Source organism: Ovis canadensis, chromosome 1 (assembly GCF_042477335.2).
Source record: "Ovis canadensis isolate MfBH-ARS-UI-01 breed Bighorn chromosome 1, ARS-UI_OviCan_v2, whole genome shotgun sequence".
NCBI classification, from domain to species: domain Eukaryota; kingdom Metazoa; phylum Chordata; class Mammalia; order Artiodactyla; family Bovidae; genus Ovis; species Ovis canadensis.
Genome location: NC_091245.1, coordinates 15,771,100 through 15,790,562, shown reverse-complemented (window position 1 = coordinate 15,790,562; position 19,463 = coordinate 15,771,100). Strand labels below are relative to the sequence as shown.

Below are 19,463 nucleotides of genomic sequence, written 5' to 3'. Positions count from 1 at the left end.
TTATTTCTGGAATGCGTTGGTTCTGCCTCCTTAGAGGGAGACTCCAGATCTGGTATCTCTGGGGCTGCTTGAAGAGACATGCTCACTTATAAAAGAGAAATGTAGATATCATTTTTGTTTAAAAGCTATAGACCTCAGAATTTTTAAATACTGGAAAATCTAAGTCAGCAGTTCGCTAAGCGAACAATTTGCCTTTACTCAGTTCAGTCTTTTCTAGTAATACAGTAGCTTAGGTCAGAAACATGAAGAGGACCCAACAAAGAAGACTGAGACGGAATAATCCTGAGGCAGATGGAAAAGCAGGAAGGTTTGGATCTGCAAAATCAAGGGAAGAGAACGTTTCAAGGAGGGAGTGATCCATTGAGTTAACTGCTGCTGTTACCTTAGGTAGGATGAGAATAATTGACCATTGGATCGAGCAATGTGGGGATGGCTGAAACATGCCCTTTTGGTGTACTGATTGAAGTTTGATGAAGTCTGACAAGAATTAGGAGTAGGATGAAACAATGGGAGAAGGCAAGTATTTATAGACATACTCCTTCAATTTTTAAAAGATGAACAGGAAAGTAAAACTGTCCATTGCAGATGGATTTGGGGTTCAGAATTTTTTTTTTAAGATGGAAGAAATTACAGTGTTTGTACCCTAATTAAAATGATACAATGGAGAGGGGAAAATCAACAATACAGGAGAGACAGGACAGTTCCAAGAGCAAAGTCCTTGAGGAAAAAAGGGATAGAATCTAGCACACAATTGGGAGGATCAGTTATAAGCAAGAGCCTGGGCAATTTATTCATTGAAATAACAGGAGAAGCAGAATCAATAGGTACAGATTTGGTGGGGGGAAAATGAAGATATCCTCCCTGAGTGTTTCTATTTTATAAGTGAAATTGGAAGCTCAAAGTGAACTTAGGGAGAAGATGTTTGAGATATGAGGAAAGAAAAGAAATTCTGCATTAGATTGATTCTAATATTTTTTTCATATTTCAACATATGTGAAATTGCTACCTCACAAATGATGACATGCCATAGTTTAATTGGTAGTCTTTTTTCTTTCCTAGTAATATGTAAAATAATGATGTATCTTATAATCAGTGGCATCTGAGATTCTAATGTTATTTAGGAATGTGGGGAAGTGAATGGATTCAGAAAATGAAGTACTATTACACAGCACCATTAAGATCTCACTTGATGCTAGTAAGCCCTTGACTTTACTGGCATTTTCAATGTCATAAACACATATTTTTATATCTTATTTTTTAAAAATCATTTCTTGACTTTAGCTCACTCGAGCAATTGTGGCATTTCCTAGCTTGCTTGCTTTCTTTTTTTTTTAATGTTTTGACTTTGTCCTGCAGCTTTGGTAGTTTTGTGACCAAGGATCAAACCCGTACCTCCTGCAGTTAAAGAGCATTGTCTTTTTTTTGGAGGGGGGGGTTAACTTTTAATTTGGAAACACTCAAACTCAGAAAACTTGCAAGCAGAGTACAAAGAACCATTTGTTTAGAACAGCAATGATCTAAAAAAGGAAGTTCAGTTCAGTCCCTCAGTCGTGTCAGACTCTTTGTGACCCCATGGACTGCAGCATGCCAGGCTTCCCTGTCCATCACCAACTCCTGGAGCTTGCTCAAACTCATGTCCATCGAGTTGGTGATATCATCTCATCCTCTGTCATCCCCCTCTCCTCCTGCCTTCAATCTTTCCTGCATCAATCAATCTTTCCTGCCTTCCTAGCATCAGGGTCTTTTTCATTGAGTCAATTCTTCACATCAGATGGCCAAAGTATTGGAGCTTCAGCTTCAGCCTCAGTCTTTCCAATGAATATTCAGGACTGATTTCCTTTAGGATTGACTGCTTTGATCTCCTTGCAGTCCAAGGGACTCTCAAGAGTCTTCTCCAACACCTCAGTTCAAAAGCATCAATTCTTCAGTGCTCAGCTTTCTTTAGAGTCCAACTCTCACATCCATATGTTACTGGAAAAATCATAGCTTTGACTATACGGACCTTTGTAGGCAAAGTAATGTCTCTGCTTTTTAATAGGCTGTCTAGGTTGGTCATAGCTTTTCTTCCAAGGAGCAAGCGTCTTTTAATTTCATGGCTGCAGTCATCATCTGCAGTGATTTTGGAGCCTAAGAAAATAAAGTCTGTCAGTGTTTCCATTGTTTCCCCATCTATTTGCCATGAAGTGATGGGACTGGATGCCATGATCTTAGTTTTCTGCATGTTGAGTTTTAAGCCAGCTTTTTCACTTTCCTCTTTCACTTTCATAAAGAGGCTCTTCTTTAGTTCTTCTTTGCTTTCTGCCATAAGGGTGGTGTCATCTGCATCAGTTCAGTTCAGTTCAGTCGCTCAGTCGTGTCCGACTCTGCGACCCCATGAATCGCAGCACGCCAGGCCTCCCTGTCCATCACCAACTCCCAGAGTTCACTCAGACTCACGTCCATCGAGTCAATGATGCCATCCAGCCATCTCATCCTCTGTCGTCCCCTTCTCCTGCCCCCAATCCCTCCCAGCATCAGAGTCTTTTCCAATGAGTCAACTCTTCTCATGAGGTGGCCAAAGTACTGGAGTTGCAGCTTTAGCATCATTCCTTCCAAAGAAATCCCAGGGTTGATCTCCTTTAGAATGGACTGGTTGGATCTCCTTGCAGTCCAAGGGACTCTTCTCCAACACCAAAGTTCAAAAGCATCAATTCTTCGGCGCTCATCCTTCTTTGCAGTCCAACTCTCACATCCATACATGACTACTGGAAAAACCATAGCCTTGACTAGACGGACCTTAGTCGGCAAAGTAATGTCTCTGCTTTTGAATATGCTATCTAGGTTGGTCATAACTTTTCTTCCAAGGAGTAAGTGTCTTTTAATTTCATAGCTGCAATCACCATCTGCAGAGATTTTGGAGCCCAAAAAAATAAACTCTGACACTGTTTCCACTGTTTCCCCATCTATTTCCCATGGAGTGATGGGGCTGGATGCCAAGATCTTCGTTTTGATATTTCTCCCAGCAATCTTGATTCCAGCTTGTGTTTCTTCCAGTCCAGCATTTCGCATGATGTACTCTGCATATAAGTTAAATAAACAGGGTGACAATATACGGCCTTGACATACTCCCTTCCCAATTTGGAACCAGTCTGTTGTTCCATGTCCAGTTCTAACTGTTGGTTCTTGACCTGCATACAGATTTCTCAGGAAGCAGGTCAGGTGGCCTGGTATTCGCATCTCTTTCAGAATTTCCCACAGTTTGTTGTGATCCACACAGTCAAAGGCTTTAGCATAGTCAATAAAGCAGAAGTAGATGTTTTTCTGGAATTCTCTTGCTTTTTCAATGATCCAACGGGTGAAACCAAGAGAATAAACAAATATACCTCCTGCCCCCAAGTGGAATCAACCAGACAGCACTGTCCCCCAACACGAGGGGTCCCATGATGCCCCCTATCCTACCTAAGGATGCTTGGCTGGCACTGGCTGGGCCCAGGCCTGCCTCTCAGAGATGGTTGACCAACACCTCCAATGGCTTGGGTCACTTTGTGGAAGCGAAGTCTTAATCATTGGGCCACCAAGGAAATACCCTAGCTTTCTTTCCTAGGAAAATTTCTCTAAAGGGTTGCTTCTTGGTTCTGCCTACATTTTCTCACCTCCAATTCTCTCTTAAGTCCACTCTAATTGGCTTCTTGACCATAACTACACTCCTGAAACTGCTCTTGTCAATTTACCAATGAAATTCCAACTGAAAAATTAGATGGGCTTTCTTTGTCCTCATCATATTTGACTTCAACAGCATTTAAGATAAATGAAATACTTCCTTGTTTTCTACATCTCACAAAAGATAATTTCTCCCACCTCACTATTTCTCTATTTTCTTTATTGAATAATCTCCCTCTATTCCACCTCCAAATGTTGGAATACTTGGCCTTGGGTCTTTTCTTTTTGAAGTTTTCCTCAAATGGTCTCATTCACTGCCACAATTTTAAATACTATTTATTTGATGACAAATTTATTTGATTTAACTGACAAATCTGTATCTCCAGCCCTCATCTCTCCCCTGAATTTCTGAGCCCTAATTCCTTATGCCTACTTGAAATCTCCCCTTAAAACCTTCAACTTCACATGTTCAAATCAACCTATTAATCCTGTCCCCACCCACACTCCCACTATAACACTTCTCTTAGTTCAATAAATATATCACTCACCTGGTTACTTGAGCAAAAATTTAGGAACCATCCTTCATTTCTCTTTTTCCTGTTTACTTTCTTTGATTTATTTGTATTTAGCTTTCATGCCCAATTCTGAATCAGAGCTCCTAAAACTCTTGGAATTTCCCAAGATATGAGAATGAGCATGTCTACTGTTAGGTTAATGAGGCGACTTTTGGACAGCACCTAAGGATGAGGGCTGACTGTCAGGAAAACCAAACCACATGATTAGAGGGTTAGAACTTTTAGTCTCACATCTCCTAACTTATGGGAAAGGGAGAGAGGCTGGAGGTTGAATCAATTGCCAATGGCCAATGATTTAATCAGTCATGGCTATGTAATGAAGACTCCATAAAACCCCAAAAGGGGACTTCCCTGGTGGTCCAGTGTTAAGAATCCACCTGCCAATGCAGGGGACACAGGTTCAGTCCCTGGTCTCGAAGATTCCACATACTGCAGGCAACTAAGCCTGTGTGCCACAACTACTGAGACCATGCACCCCAAAGACCATGTTCTGCAACAAGAGAAGCCACCACAATGAGAAGCCCACACAATAACTAGAGAGTAACTCCTGCTCACAACCAGGTTGGTGAACATGTGAAGGTGTGGGGAGAGCCATGTACCCATAGAGGGCATGGAAGATCTGTACCCTTTACCGATACCTTATGTTATGCATCTCTCCATATGGCAATTCTTGAGTTATATCCTTTAATAATAAACTGGTAGTCTAGTAAGTAAAATGTTTCTCTGAGTTCTGTGAGCCACTCGAGTAAATTAATCAAATCCAAGGAGGAGGTTATTGAAACCTCCGACCCATAGCCAGCAGGTCAGAAACACAAGTAGACAACCTGGACTTGTATCACTGAGTAGGGAAATTTCCCTCCCATTTTCTGGATGTTTGTCTAGACTTCAGTGTCATTTCTAAATATTTGGTAGAATTCAGCAGTAAATCATCTGGGCCTAGAGCTTTCTTTGTGGGGAGGTTTTAAACTACAAAATCAATCTCTTTGTTGGATATAGGGCTATTTAGGTTACAAATTTCTTGAGAGAGCTTTGGTAGCTTGTATCTTTCAAAGAAATTTTCTGTCATCTAAGCTGTCAAATGTATTGGCATAAAGTTCTTCTTCATATCCCCCCCCCCTTTTTTTTAAAATAAATCCACACCTTATTTACTTTCCAGTAAGTTTAAATTCTCGAAGGGTACAGCATTACATGGATTCTGTGTTCAATGTCTTCAGTAGGAAGGTTGCTTTGGAATTCGGCAGGAACCATGCCACTGTTTCCATGGGCTTGATTACTAAGGTTTTCTGCCAGGAGTTACAGTGTTGTTCTTTGCTTTGTACACAGAAACACATCTCTTGCCTAGACAGAATTCCGTTTCATCTCAAGTATATACACCTTCAATTTTCAGGAGAGCTGCATGCTCCCTCTGGTTCTGTAGACCCCACTTATAGCCAGCAAAAATGGCTTTGGACCACAGCCGTCCAGACATATTTGTCAATTTAGAAGTCCTGTTCCTAGCAGGCCTCCACAGGATCCAAGGTGGCTGCATAATAGTCCCTTATTTTCTTTTAATATCCATAATATTTGTAGTGCTGTCACCTCATTCCTGATATTGGTCATGTGTCTTCCCTCTCCCCACTCCTACCCTAATTGCTCTGGCTAGAACTTACCAGTTTTACTGATCTCAGAATCAGTTTTTTGTTTCATTGATTTTTCTATATTATCTTTTTCTATTTCATTAATGTCAGCTCTGTTGCTTATTTCATTTTTATGCTTTCTTTGAATTTCATTTTCTCTCCTTTTTTTAGTTAATGGGGACACTGAGGTCAGTAATTTGAGATCTTTCTTCTTTTCCAATTGGTGGCATTAGTGGTGTCAGTTAGGTATCCAATTAGGCATTTAGTGTTATCAATTTCCTTGAAATTTACTGCCTCCCACACATTTCTGGATATTTTCATTTTCAATTAAATAGAAATAATTTCTCTTTTTGTGATAACTTTATTGACTCATAGGTGTGTAATTACACTTTGGTGTGTAATTTAGTTAATTTAGTTTGCACATAATTTTTGATTGTTCAGATATCTGTCATCAAACTCTAACTTAATTCCATTGTGATCAGATAGCATACTTTGTATGACTTTCATCCACATAAATTTATTCAGATTTGTTTTTATGGCCTAGAAAGAGTTTATTTTGATAAATACTCTATGTTCACCTGAAAAAAAAAGCACGCTATAGAAGATTTTTTTATGTCTAATCACATACACCCAACACATGTATTTGATTTATATTTAAATATATGTTGATACATCCAAAAAGTATCTTGAAGAACCTTATCCAACTTCCTATTGATGGTTATTTTGGGATTCAGGATTAACAGGTATGCATGTAAGACCAATATTTACTTTCTACTTTATACATTATTATAGTGTTTGTAGTAGGAAAAGATAGGAAATAGCTTAATTATATATAAATAGAGGTCTAGTTAAACAGTATATCTTTACAATGGAACCCTTTGCAGCGACTAAAAGGAAGGAGGTGAACTATAAATACTAATATGAAACAACTCTAAAATACACTGATAAGTAAAAGAAACAAAGTGTGTTGAAGTTGAAAAATATTGTATATCTTAAGTGAGATACCAAAAGCACTAATGAAACATTCAAACTGGTCTTCAGTAATATTTTGTTCATCAAAAGACATCATGACAGAATAAAAAGGCAAGCCACAGACTGGAAAAAGATACTCCCAGTAAATATATTCAATGAATGTTGTGTTTATTGGAGACATTATTAAAGAATAGCAGAAGTGAAGTTCAGTGGAATTAGATACTGAGGCTGGGATAACAATTCTTAGCTTATTCGTGATCCATATTCACAGATTCTGATATGAGGCTTAATCAGTTTTCCTAGGATACTGACCTGGAATTCAATACAGCTCATTTTTCACTTCATCCAGACCTCAAGGACTTAGACCCTCCCCTTATTCCCAAGTCAACAGAACCATCTGCATTTTTTGCTTCCACATGTGAGGATCTAACAACCCGGTGGACTGTGACACCACTGTAATATTTCCAGTTTCAGATCCATCTGAGATAAATCATTCTGCAACATTTTAGCTTTTACCATGTCAGCTCCTCCTCTGGAATACTACTTTGCTCTCATTTACTTTTAAAAACTATTGACACAGTAGAATATTACAGTCTTAAAAAGGAAATTCTGGCACATGCTACAGCACCTTGTAGAAATCTTGACTGAGAAAAACGTAGGGAAGAGACTTAAAATAAATGGAAGAATCTTCTTAAGAAAACAATGATTGTGCTCCAGCCATAATAAGCATTTGTCTTTTTGGCAACCTGTGGCAAAGATCTAGGGTTAGTATAATCCCAGATCTCTCCCACTCAGCTATGAGCCAGGGTCTTGGATTTGTGAGGTTAGAGGCTAAGGAAATATGAAAAGAACCAAAATAACACTTTCCAAGAAATTCAGGCTTGGTTGAAGAGAATGGTCCTCTTTAACTCTGCTGAGTACCTTAGATGCAGGAAACATCCCAGTTCTTGAAGGCACATCTTCTGTTTATTTGGCCTTTTTGAGCTGTGGCTCCTGCGTGGCACTGGTCAACCCACCGCTCTTCTTCCACTCACAGATATCTGCATAGTTGCACATCCGGCATTTCCAGGCCTCCTCCACGTCAACCCCTTGAGGCTCTCGGTGGCCCATCCAGTAGGTCATATAATGCTGCACTTTGCTTCTCACCTCCTTCTCTTCAAAGGTCACTATCTCTGTACCTAGCACAGTGGCAGTCTCTTGGTGGACATACTCAATTTTCAGGCTATCAATAAGTGGGAGGTCAGACAGTGTTAGAGACAAGAAGACCAGTTCTATGAGGTCACCCAAGGACTTCACAGAGTAGCCTCCCTGCTGGGCATGCCTCAGCACTGAAGGTCCCAGTGGTTTTTCTGGATGCAGTTTTGTGTGGTGGATTAAGCTAGCAGCAGTCACTTTCCCCTGTACCATGGCATCAAAGATATATTTGTACAGGCTGACTTGAAAACAGTCTTTTTTTTTCTGAGCATCTGAAGGGAGCACAGGGTTCCCACGTGTCTTGAGTTCAGCCAGTTCCAGTTCCCCACTGGCTGTATAGTGCAGCTCATCAATCACACCAACAAGAAGCACACCCTCCACTTCTCCAAACACTGGAAACTCTCTGATGCGCCCTTCTGACTGCAGGGTAGGAATCATTGATAATATGTTTAGAAACTTCACTGCCCAAGCATCTTCTTTACTGGTGATGGGGATATTCACAAGATCATGAACTTCTAGTTCTCTAGCTAGATGGATGCTGGCACCAGTATCCAAAATAGCTGATTTCTCAGGTGTCAAGAAACCAGAAAACTCCTTTCCATATACCATTTGCTGTTCACACCAGTCCTGAGTAGACAGGTCAGTGACATACAAGTATTTAAGATGAAATCGCTCCATAGGTGATGAGACATCCAATCTTCTTTTCCATTTTGGTAACCTTATGCACTTGTCATCCTTCCCAGGTAATTCATAAGAAGGACCAGGCTTGCTAGGTGAAGCACTTGACTCTTGTGTATCCTCCAGGTCCAAAAATTCCGAGTCACTCAAGTCTGAGAATCCAGAAGCCTCTTCTGACACCGTCTCCTCTTCCTCAGTCTCTGCCATGGCACAGCTCTGGATTGGGCAAAGGCTATACACATCATATGAAAGAAATGCATTATCCAAATGAAAAATTTCTCAAAAGCACTTTTGAATTCCAATGAGGTAAAAAAGATTCACAACTAATTATTTATATATAGTCTTTAAAGATGCTTATTAATTTATGAACAATTAATAATGCCATAGAGTTGTAGCACATGTGCAGTTTACAATAAGGCTCACTGTATCATCCATATATGAATACTTGGCAAATATTTTTTAAGTGCAAAATAGTTTTATTCCTAAATCTGGCACTAACATATTATGTGACTTTAAGCAAATCACTTTCCTCATCCTCAATTTCTTCATTTAAAAGGAGATTTAAGGTTTGTCCTTTTTCCTTCAAAGCTCTCCTGGGGCTTCCCTGGTGGCTCAGTAGTAAAGAATCTGCCTGTCAATGCAGGAGACATGGGTTTGATCCCTGGTCCAGGAAGATCCCACATGCTCAGGAGCAACTAAGCCTGTGTGTCACAACTACTGAGCCTCTGCTCTAGAGCCCAGGAGCTGTAACTACTGAAGCCTGCGTACCATACAGCGCATGTTCCACAACAAGAGAAGTCACTGCAGTGGGAAGTCCATGCACCGTAACTAGAGGGTAGCCCCTGCCAGCTGCAACTAGAGAAAAGCCTGCACAACGAAAAAGAACCAGCACAGCCAAACATAAATAAATAAATAAAATTATATATATATGTAAAATCTCTACTGCCTTGGGATATTATTTCATTATTTTAAGTAAATACAGAACATTGTAAATGTTGCAGCAATGTCTGCCAGTTTATCATGGACTGCTTCTACAGTTCCTCTGAATACAAAGTCCTTGGCTAGGAAAACAAATTCAATACCAAACTATTCCATGAGAAAAATCAGCTCTACAATGACTGTTTCAGGAACACGGTGTGGCAAAATTAAAAAACGAACTACGGACAAATACAAATAGACCTACCCATATACAAAGTAACAGCATACAGTAGTAAGAGGATATTCACAGCAATATGCAAAAATCAGTTGTTTTTTCTATTTGAGATATATTAATACTTTACCTTTACTGCCTTTATAAAGTCCTCCTAACATTATAGAAATTGATGTTTCTTGCTAAGTTTTATTTTCTCTCCCCACAAGAAATTAGCTTATGACGGAAAACATGTCAGTGAACACTCTGAAAATATTACTGTATGAGCATGCTTGCTAAATCACTTCAGTCATGTCCAGCTTTTTGCGACCCTATGGACTATAGCCCACCAGGCTCCTCTGTCCATGGGATCCTCCAGGCAAGAATACTGAAGTGGGTTGCCATCTCTCCTCCAGGGGATCTTCCTGACCCAGGAACTGAAACCACGTCTGTTATACCTCCTGCATTAGCAGGTGGGTTCTTTACCACTAGCACCACCTGGGAAGCCAACAAATATTACTGGATTTTGCTATACATAATAGTGGATATTGGGAACTCCCTAGCAGTCCAGTGGATTGGGCTCCAGGCTTCTACTGCAGGGGGCACAGGTTCAATTCCTGGTTGGAGAACTAAGATCCCACATGCTGCACTGCACAGCCAAAATGTGCTAGACACTGAACCAAGTGCTTCACATGTAATATCTCACTACTTTACTACAGGACAAATACTCTTTCTCTTTACAACAAGCAATTTCACAAACACAGGAGATAGAAAGACTAGAACAATGAACACAATCTAGTTAGCAACTGTTGACATGTTGCTGTATTTGCTTCTTTCAGGTGCTTTTTGTTTTCAGTTTAACTATTTTAATATAAATTACAGGCAGCATAATGCTTCAAATATAAATGCTTCAGCATACATTTCCAAAGAAGACTTCTACATTAACTATAATATTATCACATCTAATAAAATGAATAATTCCCTAATACTCTAGTCCATATTCAAATTTCCCCAAGTGCCCTAAAAACATCTTGACATTGTCCAGATTCCAGGCCTGCCCACAAGCATAGTAAGTCAGGTGGCACTTCAGATAAGAAAGGGAGTGGGTCTTGGAATTCTTGAGCCCCTGGAGGTTTGGCCAAGTGCTCAGGGTTTAACAAAATTCTGTGACTCACAAGATAAACAGTATTGTGAAAAGATTAAAGTAAAACCAGAACTGCATTCTTTCTTGAAAACTGATAATGTATCAGTTTTCGGCCTGGATTTTTAAGTGGGAACTCCCAAAACTGCAGTTTGGAGTCTCACTTGTGGAGTGGACGCACTACCTGGGATCTTTTCCCAACTGGGACTCCAGGCTGCTGTATAAGGAGGGTCTTCCCAGTGCTGTCTATATCTGGATGTTGGCCAGCCCAATTTGGTGATGTATGTCCTGTTACTTTTCTCTATTGTTTCTTTTGGAGAAGACTCTTGAGAGTCCCTTGGACTGCAAAGAGATCCAACCAGTCCATTCTGAAGGAGATCAGCCCTGGGATTTCTTTGGAAGGAATGATGCTAAAGCTGAAGCTCCAGTACTTTGGCCACCTCATGTGAAGTGTTGACTCACTGGAAAAGACTCTGATGCTGGGAGGGATTGGGAGCAGGAGGAGAAGGGGACGACCGAGGATGAGATGGCTGGATGTCATCATAGACTTGATGGACATGAGTCTGAATGAACTCTGGGAGTTGGTGATGGACAGGGAGGCCTGGCGTGCTGTGATTCATGGGGTCACAAAGAGTTGGACACGACTGAGCGACTGAACTGAACTGATTGAAATTAAGTCAGATAGTCGCCTATAAAAAATTGAATTGTGAGTAACACGTGGTTTCTTTTGTTAATGACTCCTTCAAACCTGAAAAGTAAAACTTCAGGCAAAATATAAACTGGCACTGTAAGCAGGATTCATGAAGCAAAATGCCACAAGAGATTAAGATTAATGAAGTTTTTAATTCCCGGGTGGGAAGATTTGCCTTACTGCTCATTAGCTACTAAATGGGGTGTATCCACTGGATTGCGTGAGAACTGAGACCCCAAATTAAAACATGCCAAAACTTTAGAATTTATTGAATGTTTGCAGCTCATGCCAATTGAGAAAGGATAAGAATGTACTGCCCTGGGTCAGAGAGGCTGGATCGACCTCTCTGCCTACTGTAAGGTACATGAAGCCAAATTAAAACTGGCTGAAGAGAAGTCAAAATTGGAGAAAGAATTATGCAATTCACAAGGGCAATTGTCCATGTTACAATGTCAAAGATTTATTTTAGCTGATCAAGTCCATTTTCCAGTTGGTAGCCAAAAAAGTCGCTATACAGGTTGCAGAAACTATGAGCCATGCCGTGTAGGGTCACCCAAGATGGATTGGTCACAGAGAGTTCTGACAAAACGTGATCCACTGGAGAAGGGAAGGCAAACCAGGTCAGTATTCTTGCCTTGAGAATCCCATGGACAGTATGAAAAGGCACAAAGATATGACACTGAAAGATGAACTCCCCAGGGCAGTAGGTGCCCAGCATGCTACTGGCGAAGAGTGGAGAAATAGCTCCAGAAAGAATGAAGAGACAGAGCCAAAGCGAAAACAACACCCAGATGTGGATGTGACTGGTGATGGAAGAAAAGTCTGATGCTGTAAAGAACAATATTTTATAGGAACCTGGAATGTCAGGTCCATGAATCAAGGTAAATTGGAAGTGGTCAAACAGGAGATGGCAAGAGTGAACATCAACATTTTAGGAATCAGTGAACTAAAATGGACTGGAATGGGCAAAGTTAATTCAGATGACCATTATATCTACTACTATGGACAAGAATCCCTTAGAAGAAATGGAGTAACCCTCATAGTCAACAAAAGAGTCTGAAATGCAGTACTTGGATACAGTCTCAAATATGGCAGAATGATCTCTGTTCATTTCCAAGGCAAACCATTCAGTATCACAGTAATCCAAGTCTATGCTCCAACCACTAATGCCAAAGAAACAAGTTGAATGGTTTCTATGAAGACCTCTAAGACCATCTAGAACTAACACAAAAAAAGATGTCCTTTTTATCATAGGGGACTGGAATGCAAAAGTAGGAAGTCAAGAGATACCTGGAATAACAGGAAAGTTTGGCCTTGGAGTACAAAATGAAGCAGGGCAAAGGCTAACAGAGTTTTGCCAAGAGAATGCACTGGTCATACCAAAAACCCTCTTCCAACAACACAAGAGAAGACTCTACACATGGACATCACCAGATGGTTAATACCAAAATCAGATTGATTACATTCTTTACAGCTGAAGATGGAGAACCTCTATACAGTCAATAAAAACAGGACTAGGAGCTGACTGTGGCTCAGATCATGAACTCCTTATTGCCAAATTCAGACTTAAATTGAACAAAGTAGGGAAAACCACTAGACTATTTAGGTATGACCTAAATCAAACTCCTTATGATTATAAGCGGAAGTGACAAATAGATTGAAGGGATTAGATCTGATAGATAGAGTGCCTAAAGAACTATTGATGGAGGTTCGTGACATGGTACACAAGGCAGTGATCAAGACCATCACCAAGAAAAAGAAATGGAAAAGCAAAATGGTTGTCTGAGGAGGCCTTACCAATAGCTGAGAGAATAAGAGAAGCAAAAGGCAAAGGAGAAAAGGAAAAATATACCCATTTGAATGCAGAGTTCCAAAGAATAGCAAGGAGAAATAAGAAAGCCTTTCTCAGTGATCAATGAAAAGAAATAGAGGAAAACAATAGAATGGGAAAGACTAGAGATCTCTCAAGAAAATTAGAAACACCAAGGGAATATTTCATGCAAAGATGGGTACAATAAAGGACAGAAATGGTATGGACCTAAACAGAAGCAGAAGATATTAAGAAGAGGTGGCAAGAATACAAAGAAGATCTATACAAAAAAGATCTTCATGACCCAGATGACCATGAGGGTGTGATTACTTACCTAGAGTCAGACATCCTGGAATGCAAAGTCAAGTGGCCTTAGGAAGCATCACTACAAACAAAGCTAGTGGAGGTGATGGAATTCCAGTTGAACTACTTCAAATCCTAAAAGATGATGCTGTGAAAGTGCTGCACTCAAGATGCCAGCAAATTTGGAAAACTCAGCAGTGGCCACAGGACTGGAAAAGGTCAGTTTTCATTCCAATCCCAAAGAAAGGCAATGCTAAAGAATGTTCAAGGTACCGCACAATTGCACTCATCTCACACACTAGCAAAGTATGCTCAAAATTCTCTAAGCTAGGCTTCAATAGTACATGAACTGATAACTTCCAGATGTTCAAGCTGGATTTAGAAAAAGCAGAGGACCCAGAGATCAAATTGCCAACATCCACTGGATCATCAAAAAAGCAAGAGAGTTCCAGAAAAAATATTTCTGCTTCATTGACTATGCCAAAGCCTTTGACTGTGTGGATCACAACAAACTGTGGAAAATTCTTCAAGAGATGAGACTACCAGACCACCTTACCTGCCTCCTGAGAAATCTGTATACAGGTCAAGAAGCAACAGTTAGAACTGGACATGGAACAACAGACTGGCTCCAAACTGGGAAAGGAGTATGTCAAGGCTGTATATTGCCACTCTGCTTATTTAACCTATATACAGAGTACATCATGCGAAATGTTGGGTTGGATGAAGCACAAGCTGGAATCAAGATTGCCAGGAAATATCAACAACCTCAGATATGCAGATAATACCAGCATAGCGGCAGAAAATGAAGAGGAACTAAAGAGCCTCTTGATGAAAGTGAAAGAAGAGAGTGAAAAAGTTGGCTTAAAACTTAACATTGAAAAAACTAAGATCATGGCATCCAGTCCCATCATTTCATGGAAAATAGATGGGGAAACAATGGAAACACTGACAGATTTTATTTTTTAGGGCTCCAAAATCACTACAGATGGTGACTGCAGCCATGAAATTAAAAGACGCTTGCTCCTTGGAAGAAAAGCTATAACCAACCTAGAGAGCAATTAAAAAACAGAGACATTACTTGGCCTACAAAGGTCCATATAGTCAAAGCTATGGTTTTTCCAGTAGTCATGTATGGATGTGAGAGGTGGACCACAAATAAAGGTGAGTGCCGAAGAATTGATGCTTTTGAACTGTGGTGTTGGAGAAAACTCTTGAGAGTCCCTTGGACTGCAAGGAGATCAAAGCAGTCAATCCTAAAGGAAATCAGTCCTGGATATTCATTGGAAGGACTGAGACTGAAGCTGAAACTCCAATATTTTGGCCACTTGATGTGAAGAACTGACTCATTGGAAAAGACCCTGACTATGGGAAAGACTGAAGACAGAAGTAGAAGAGGACAACAGAGGATGAGATGGTTGGATGGCATCACCAACTTGATGGACATGAGTTTGAGCAAGCTTTGGGAGTTGGAGATAGACAGGCCATGGGGTCACAAAGAGTCTGACACAACTAAGAGGCTGAACAACAACATGCTCTTTCAGTCTAAACAACCCTGAGGCTGACAGTTAGGGAAATTAAAATGGAGAAAGTCTTGTTCAGGCTTCAGAAGCAGGAGGGCATGCCCCTGACCTGGCTTCTGACCTGCCCGGACACTGCCCAGATTCAGTGTCTGCCCACAAGCATAGTAAGTCAGGCAGCACTTTAGATAAGAAAGGGAGTAGGTCTTAGAATTCTTGAGCCCCTGGAGGTCTGGCCAACAGCTCAGGGTATAATGAAATCCTATGACTTACAAGATTAAAAAAAACAACATTGTAAAAAAATTAAAGTAAAACCAGAGCTGCATTTTTGCACACAAATATGTGGAAACCCTTGAAACTGCAATGTGAAGTCTCATCGGTGGAGTGGATGCACTGCCTGGGACCTTTTCCTAATTGGGACTTCAGCTTGCTATTATCGAGGGGCTTGCCAGCACTGTTTAAATTTGGATATTGACCAGCCCAATTTGGTGATGCATGTGCGGTTACTTTTCTCTATTGTTTCTATTTCTTTTCTTTAATGATAGTATATTGAAATTAAGTCAAATAATTTTCTATTAAAAAAACCTGAAATTGTATGTAACGAGTTATTTCTTTTGTTTGCAAACCCTTCGAACCTGAAACGAAAGTAAGACTTCCGGCAAAACAAACCCTTCATAGGAGAAAAAAAAAAAGTATGATCAGTCCACTAGTATTTGACTTTGGGTGTCCAGGAAAATAATTTGACACAGAATCTAAGCTGATTGAGGTTATACGCCAAATTTCCTCCTTGCTACTCTAATGAACAATAAAAGAGATGCATTCACCAACTCCCATGGTAAAAGTTTAACAATTGGTACCTTGAAAATGGTATAAATATTAGCTGTCATTGTACTTAACTAATTTTTAAATAGTCTAAATTCCCCCAAAGAAAGAAGACACAGATAACTGAAAGAAAAGTTATTTGCAATAAACAAAGGTAATACAATGCTCAGACTTCTGGGTATATCCTATTAATTTATTGCTTTATAGGATACTTCAACAGTAATAAAACACAGGAGCACATTTGCACAAGTGTCTTAAACTATAAGTGGGTCTTAGATAATGATAGTTTCAAAATGAGTAATGTTATTTGGACAATGAAGTCCCTGAAAGTGGGAGAGAATCTTTACCCTTCATCAAAAAACAAAAGTTAAAAAGGCATGACAATGCACCCTGTCCCAAATTGCAGTCTGTATCTTTTTGACAGGAGATGATTTTACATAGTACATAGATCAACACTTTCAGATACATCTTAGAATAAATATAAAGACTTTAGAGCATCTAGCAAATGCATAATTTCATATACAGTGTTTCTCAGTGCAAGTTTGTTTTTTAAAATAAAAGTTAAAAATTAAAAATATGAGAATAAGAATAATACAGGTAGTGCACAGGTATGGCATAAATAGGTGGTAAGTGAATAAGATGTTTGGGAAACACCGGCATAGTGTCAAGAGTCTGGAGGTCCTATAGCTCTGGACTCTGAATCTGACTAGGTCGATAGTATTAAGTAGTAGGCTACTTGCTTTCCGAGTACTCTTGGGCAAAAAGTACTCTTTTTCATTTTACTGAGGCTACTGACACATCTTTAAAATTAGAGTACTTCTTCCAACAGTACTTCTGCCAACACCAGCTTCTCTGGTGGTTTAGCTGGTAAAGAATCTACCTGCAATGCAGGAGACCTGGGTTCGATCCCTGGGTTGGGAAGATTTCTTGGAGAAGGGAATGGCTACCCACTCCAGTATTCTTGCCTGGAGAATTCCATGGACAGAGGAGCCTGGTGGGCTACAGTCCATGGGGTCACAGAGTTGGATATAACTGAGTGACTAACACTTTCCAACAGTACTCAGCTACCCAAATGATAGTGTGATGACACAGTAGACACTGCCACTCAACAAATGTGGGTCTCCTCCTTCCCAAGGAAGACATGAGGTGGTGTATCTATTCCCTCTGTCGAATTAAAATAAATTTTAAGAGGAAAAAAAACTTCTACTCACCTGGGACTTGGCTGATCTTCCTCCTCACAGGGAAAGGCAGAATGCTAAACTGACAAGTCTGGGGGAGGAGAAAGCTCTGAAAGACCAGGTCTGAAATTGGAGAATCCAGATTAGCAACCGCCGGACTTGCTGTGGTAAAAGAGCAACTTTGGGTCTTTTCTCACCTGACCAGTCCCTCACACTGTGGTGTTTCCTCCTCTCTGATCCTCACCGCACAGACTGTTGCCCACCCAGATCCTAGGTAATGCTTGCCTCTCTTTACGGGCAAATTCTCCTTAACTTCTTCGTTTTGCCCACACCCTGGATGCAGACACTCGATGCAATCCCTGCTTCCAGCAACTAAAAGTGTCAGCAATAGCGAAGATCTCCCAGCAACTCCGAGGTCAGTTCCCTCTTCCAGCCCCAACCTGGCTCAGAAGCTCAGAAAGAGATATCAAATGCAGAGGCTTTTCCTCCCTGACGGATTCCTGATGCCTCCGGAACTGCCACTGGCTTTACCACCAATATTCTGACATGGTCGGTACAAGCCCGGACTTGCGGTCCCAGAAACTTCTGCTTTCAGCGGGGACCTTCCCACCGTCCCCAAACCACTGTCTCCCCGGGAATCTCAAGCATGCCCAAAAGTTTACTGAGCACTCCCTACAAGGTGCTAGAGGAGCGGCGAGAAGGGGATCGCTGGCTTCGGGAAGGGGTCCCAGCCGACAGCACGGTCTTCCAAGGTGAGAAGGTCCTCAACCCACAGGAACAGACGAGATAAACCGCTTCTCCGGAGCCGTTCCCACCCGGAGAAGGCGATAGGGGGACGTCGTAACCGCGGGTACAGATCCCAGGGTTCCAAAACGCAGCCCCTCAGCCCGCCGCCCGCATTCGCCGGCCTTCTTCTAACCCTCCTAACCTTGGATACGCCTCCGACTCCAGGACTTCACCTGCTCCTCTCGAGCTTCGCAACCGCTCCCGGACTCTCCCTTAGGTACTAATCAGGTCCTCTTTCTTGAAAGGACGGTTTCTCAAGAAAGCCGCCGGAGACGACGCCCACAAGGCCCAGCAGCTGCCCAAGGACCGCCCCCTCCCAGAGGCCTCTGCGGCGCCGCTTAGTCTTAACCGGCTTGCGACTCAAGACTGGCAAGCCGCTAGCTGCGGATCGGAGCGGGGTCCTGGTGCGAGTAAGCGTTAGTGCTGAGTCTGCGCTTTGCCACCTTGGATTCTGTATATTGTTCTTTGCATCTCGCACCAGCTTCCCCAGCGGAGAGAAAAGCCACAAACTCACTTTTCAAAGATGCTGGCACTCGTCTCATCAATGTATTTCTTTTTTCTATTTGCTTACTTTTTAGCTAACCCTTTTGTTAGGAAATATAACACAATCATATTATGAACTAGAAAGATAAGTATAATAGTCATTGAACAGACATGTCATCATGTAGAGCAAAACTAGAATAGTGTCAGGCGCTTCACAAATGCACTCTCTGCCTCCTTCCTAAGACCAGTAGTCTGACTTTTTCTTCTGTTTAATTTTGGTTTTATATTGGAGCACTTTTGATTAACAATGTTGTACTAGTTTCAGGTGTGCAGCAAAGTGACTCACACATATACACGTATATATTTTGGGAGGGGGGCTTCCCTGGTGGCTCAGTGGTAAATAAGGCACCTGCCAATGCAAGGGATCCCAGTTCGATCCCTGAGTTGGGAAGATTCCCTGGAGCAGGACATGGCAACCAACTCCAGTATTTTTGCCTGGAAAATCCCATGGCCAAAGAAGACTAGCAGGCTACAATCCACCCGGTCACAAAAGAATTGGACACAACAGCTAAACAACAGCAATTCTGTTTCAAATTCTTTTCCCATTAGGTTACTACAGAATATTGAGCAGTGTTCCCTGTGCTATACAGTAGGTCCTGGTTGGTTATCTATTTTAAATATAGCAGTATATATATGTCAACCCCAAACTCCCAATGGATCCTTCCCCCCACCACTAGTCTGACTGATATGACGATCATTGTTTTAAAAAACACAGTTTTTAATAATGTATTTGCAAACTTGATTTGTGACAAAGGTGGCATCACATAGCAATGGAGGAAAAAAAGATGGTCTTTTCAATGAGGGTCTGTGACAATAGGGTATCCTTATGGAGAAAAGATAAAATGAGACACTTACCTCATTTCATCACA

At 41.0% G+C, this 19,463-nt stretch overlaps 1 protein-coding gene, 1 long non-coding RNA gene and 1 pseudogene across 3 annotated transcripts; 1 reads left to right on the top strand and 2 right to left on the bottom strand.

The window, feature by feature from the left end:
- The first annotated feature begins 33 nt into the window (after positions 1–33).
- On the top strand, positions 34–9,616 carry LOC138439145 (uncharacterized). Its single transcript, XR_011256587.1, has 3 exons — positions 34–387; positions 8,801–8,980; positions 9,263–9,616. It is a non-coding gene; the product is annotated as an uncharacterized lncRNA (long non-coding RNA).
- LOC138439135 (large ribosomal subunit protein eL33 pseudogene) lies at positions 5,376–5,682 on the bottom strand (annotated as a pseudogene).
- On the bottom strand, positions 6,950–18,413 carry EXO5 (exonuclease 5). 2 transcript variants are annotated; one of them, XM_069587403.1, is made up of 3 exons: positions 18,194–18,413; positions 17,299–17,388; positions 6,950–8,906 (listed from the first exon to the last, which is right to left on the bottom strand). In XM_069587403.1, exon 3 carries the CDS (start codon positions 8,879–8,881, stop codon positions 7,769–7,771), a length of 1,113 nt encoding a protein of 370 aa, XP_069443504.1. In that variant the 5' UTR covers positions 8,882–8,906; positions 17,299–17,388; positions 18,194–18,413; the 3' UTR covers positions 6,950–7,768. The 2 variants fall into 2 exon arrangements, with proteins under 2 accessions (XP_069443504.1, XP_069443513.1); XM_069587412.1 differs by having other exon boundaries at positions 17,299–17,356; positions 18,194–18,369.
- Positions 18,414–19,463: the final 1,050 nt, after the last annotated feature.

Coding starts and splice junctions, on each gene's coding strand:
- EXO5 (XM_069587403.1), bottom strand. CDS start 8,881: ATGGCAGAGACTGAGGAAGAGGAGACGGTGTCAGAAGAGGCTTCTGGA.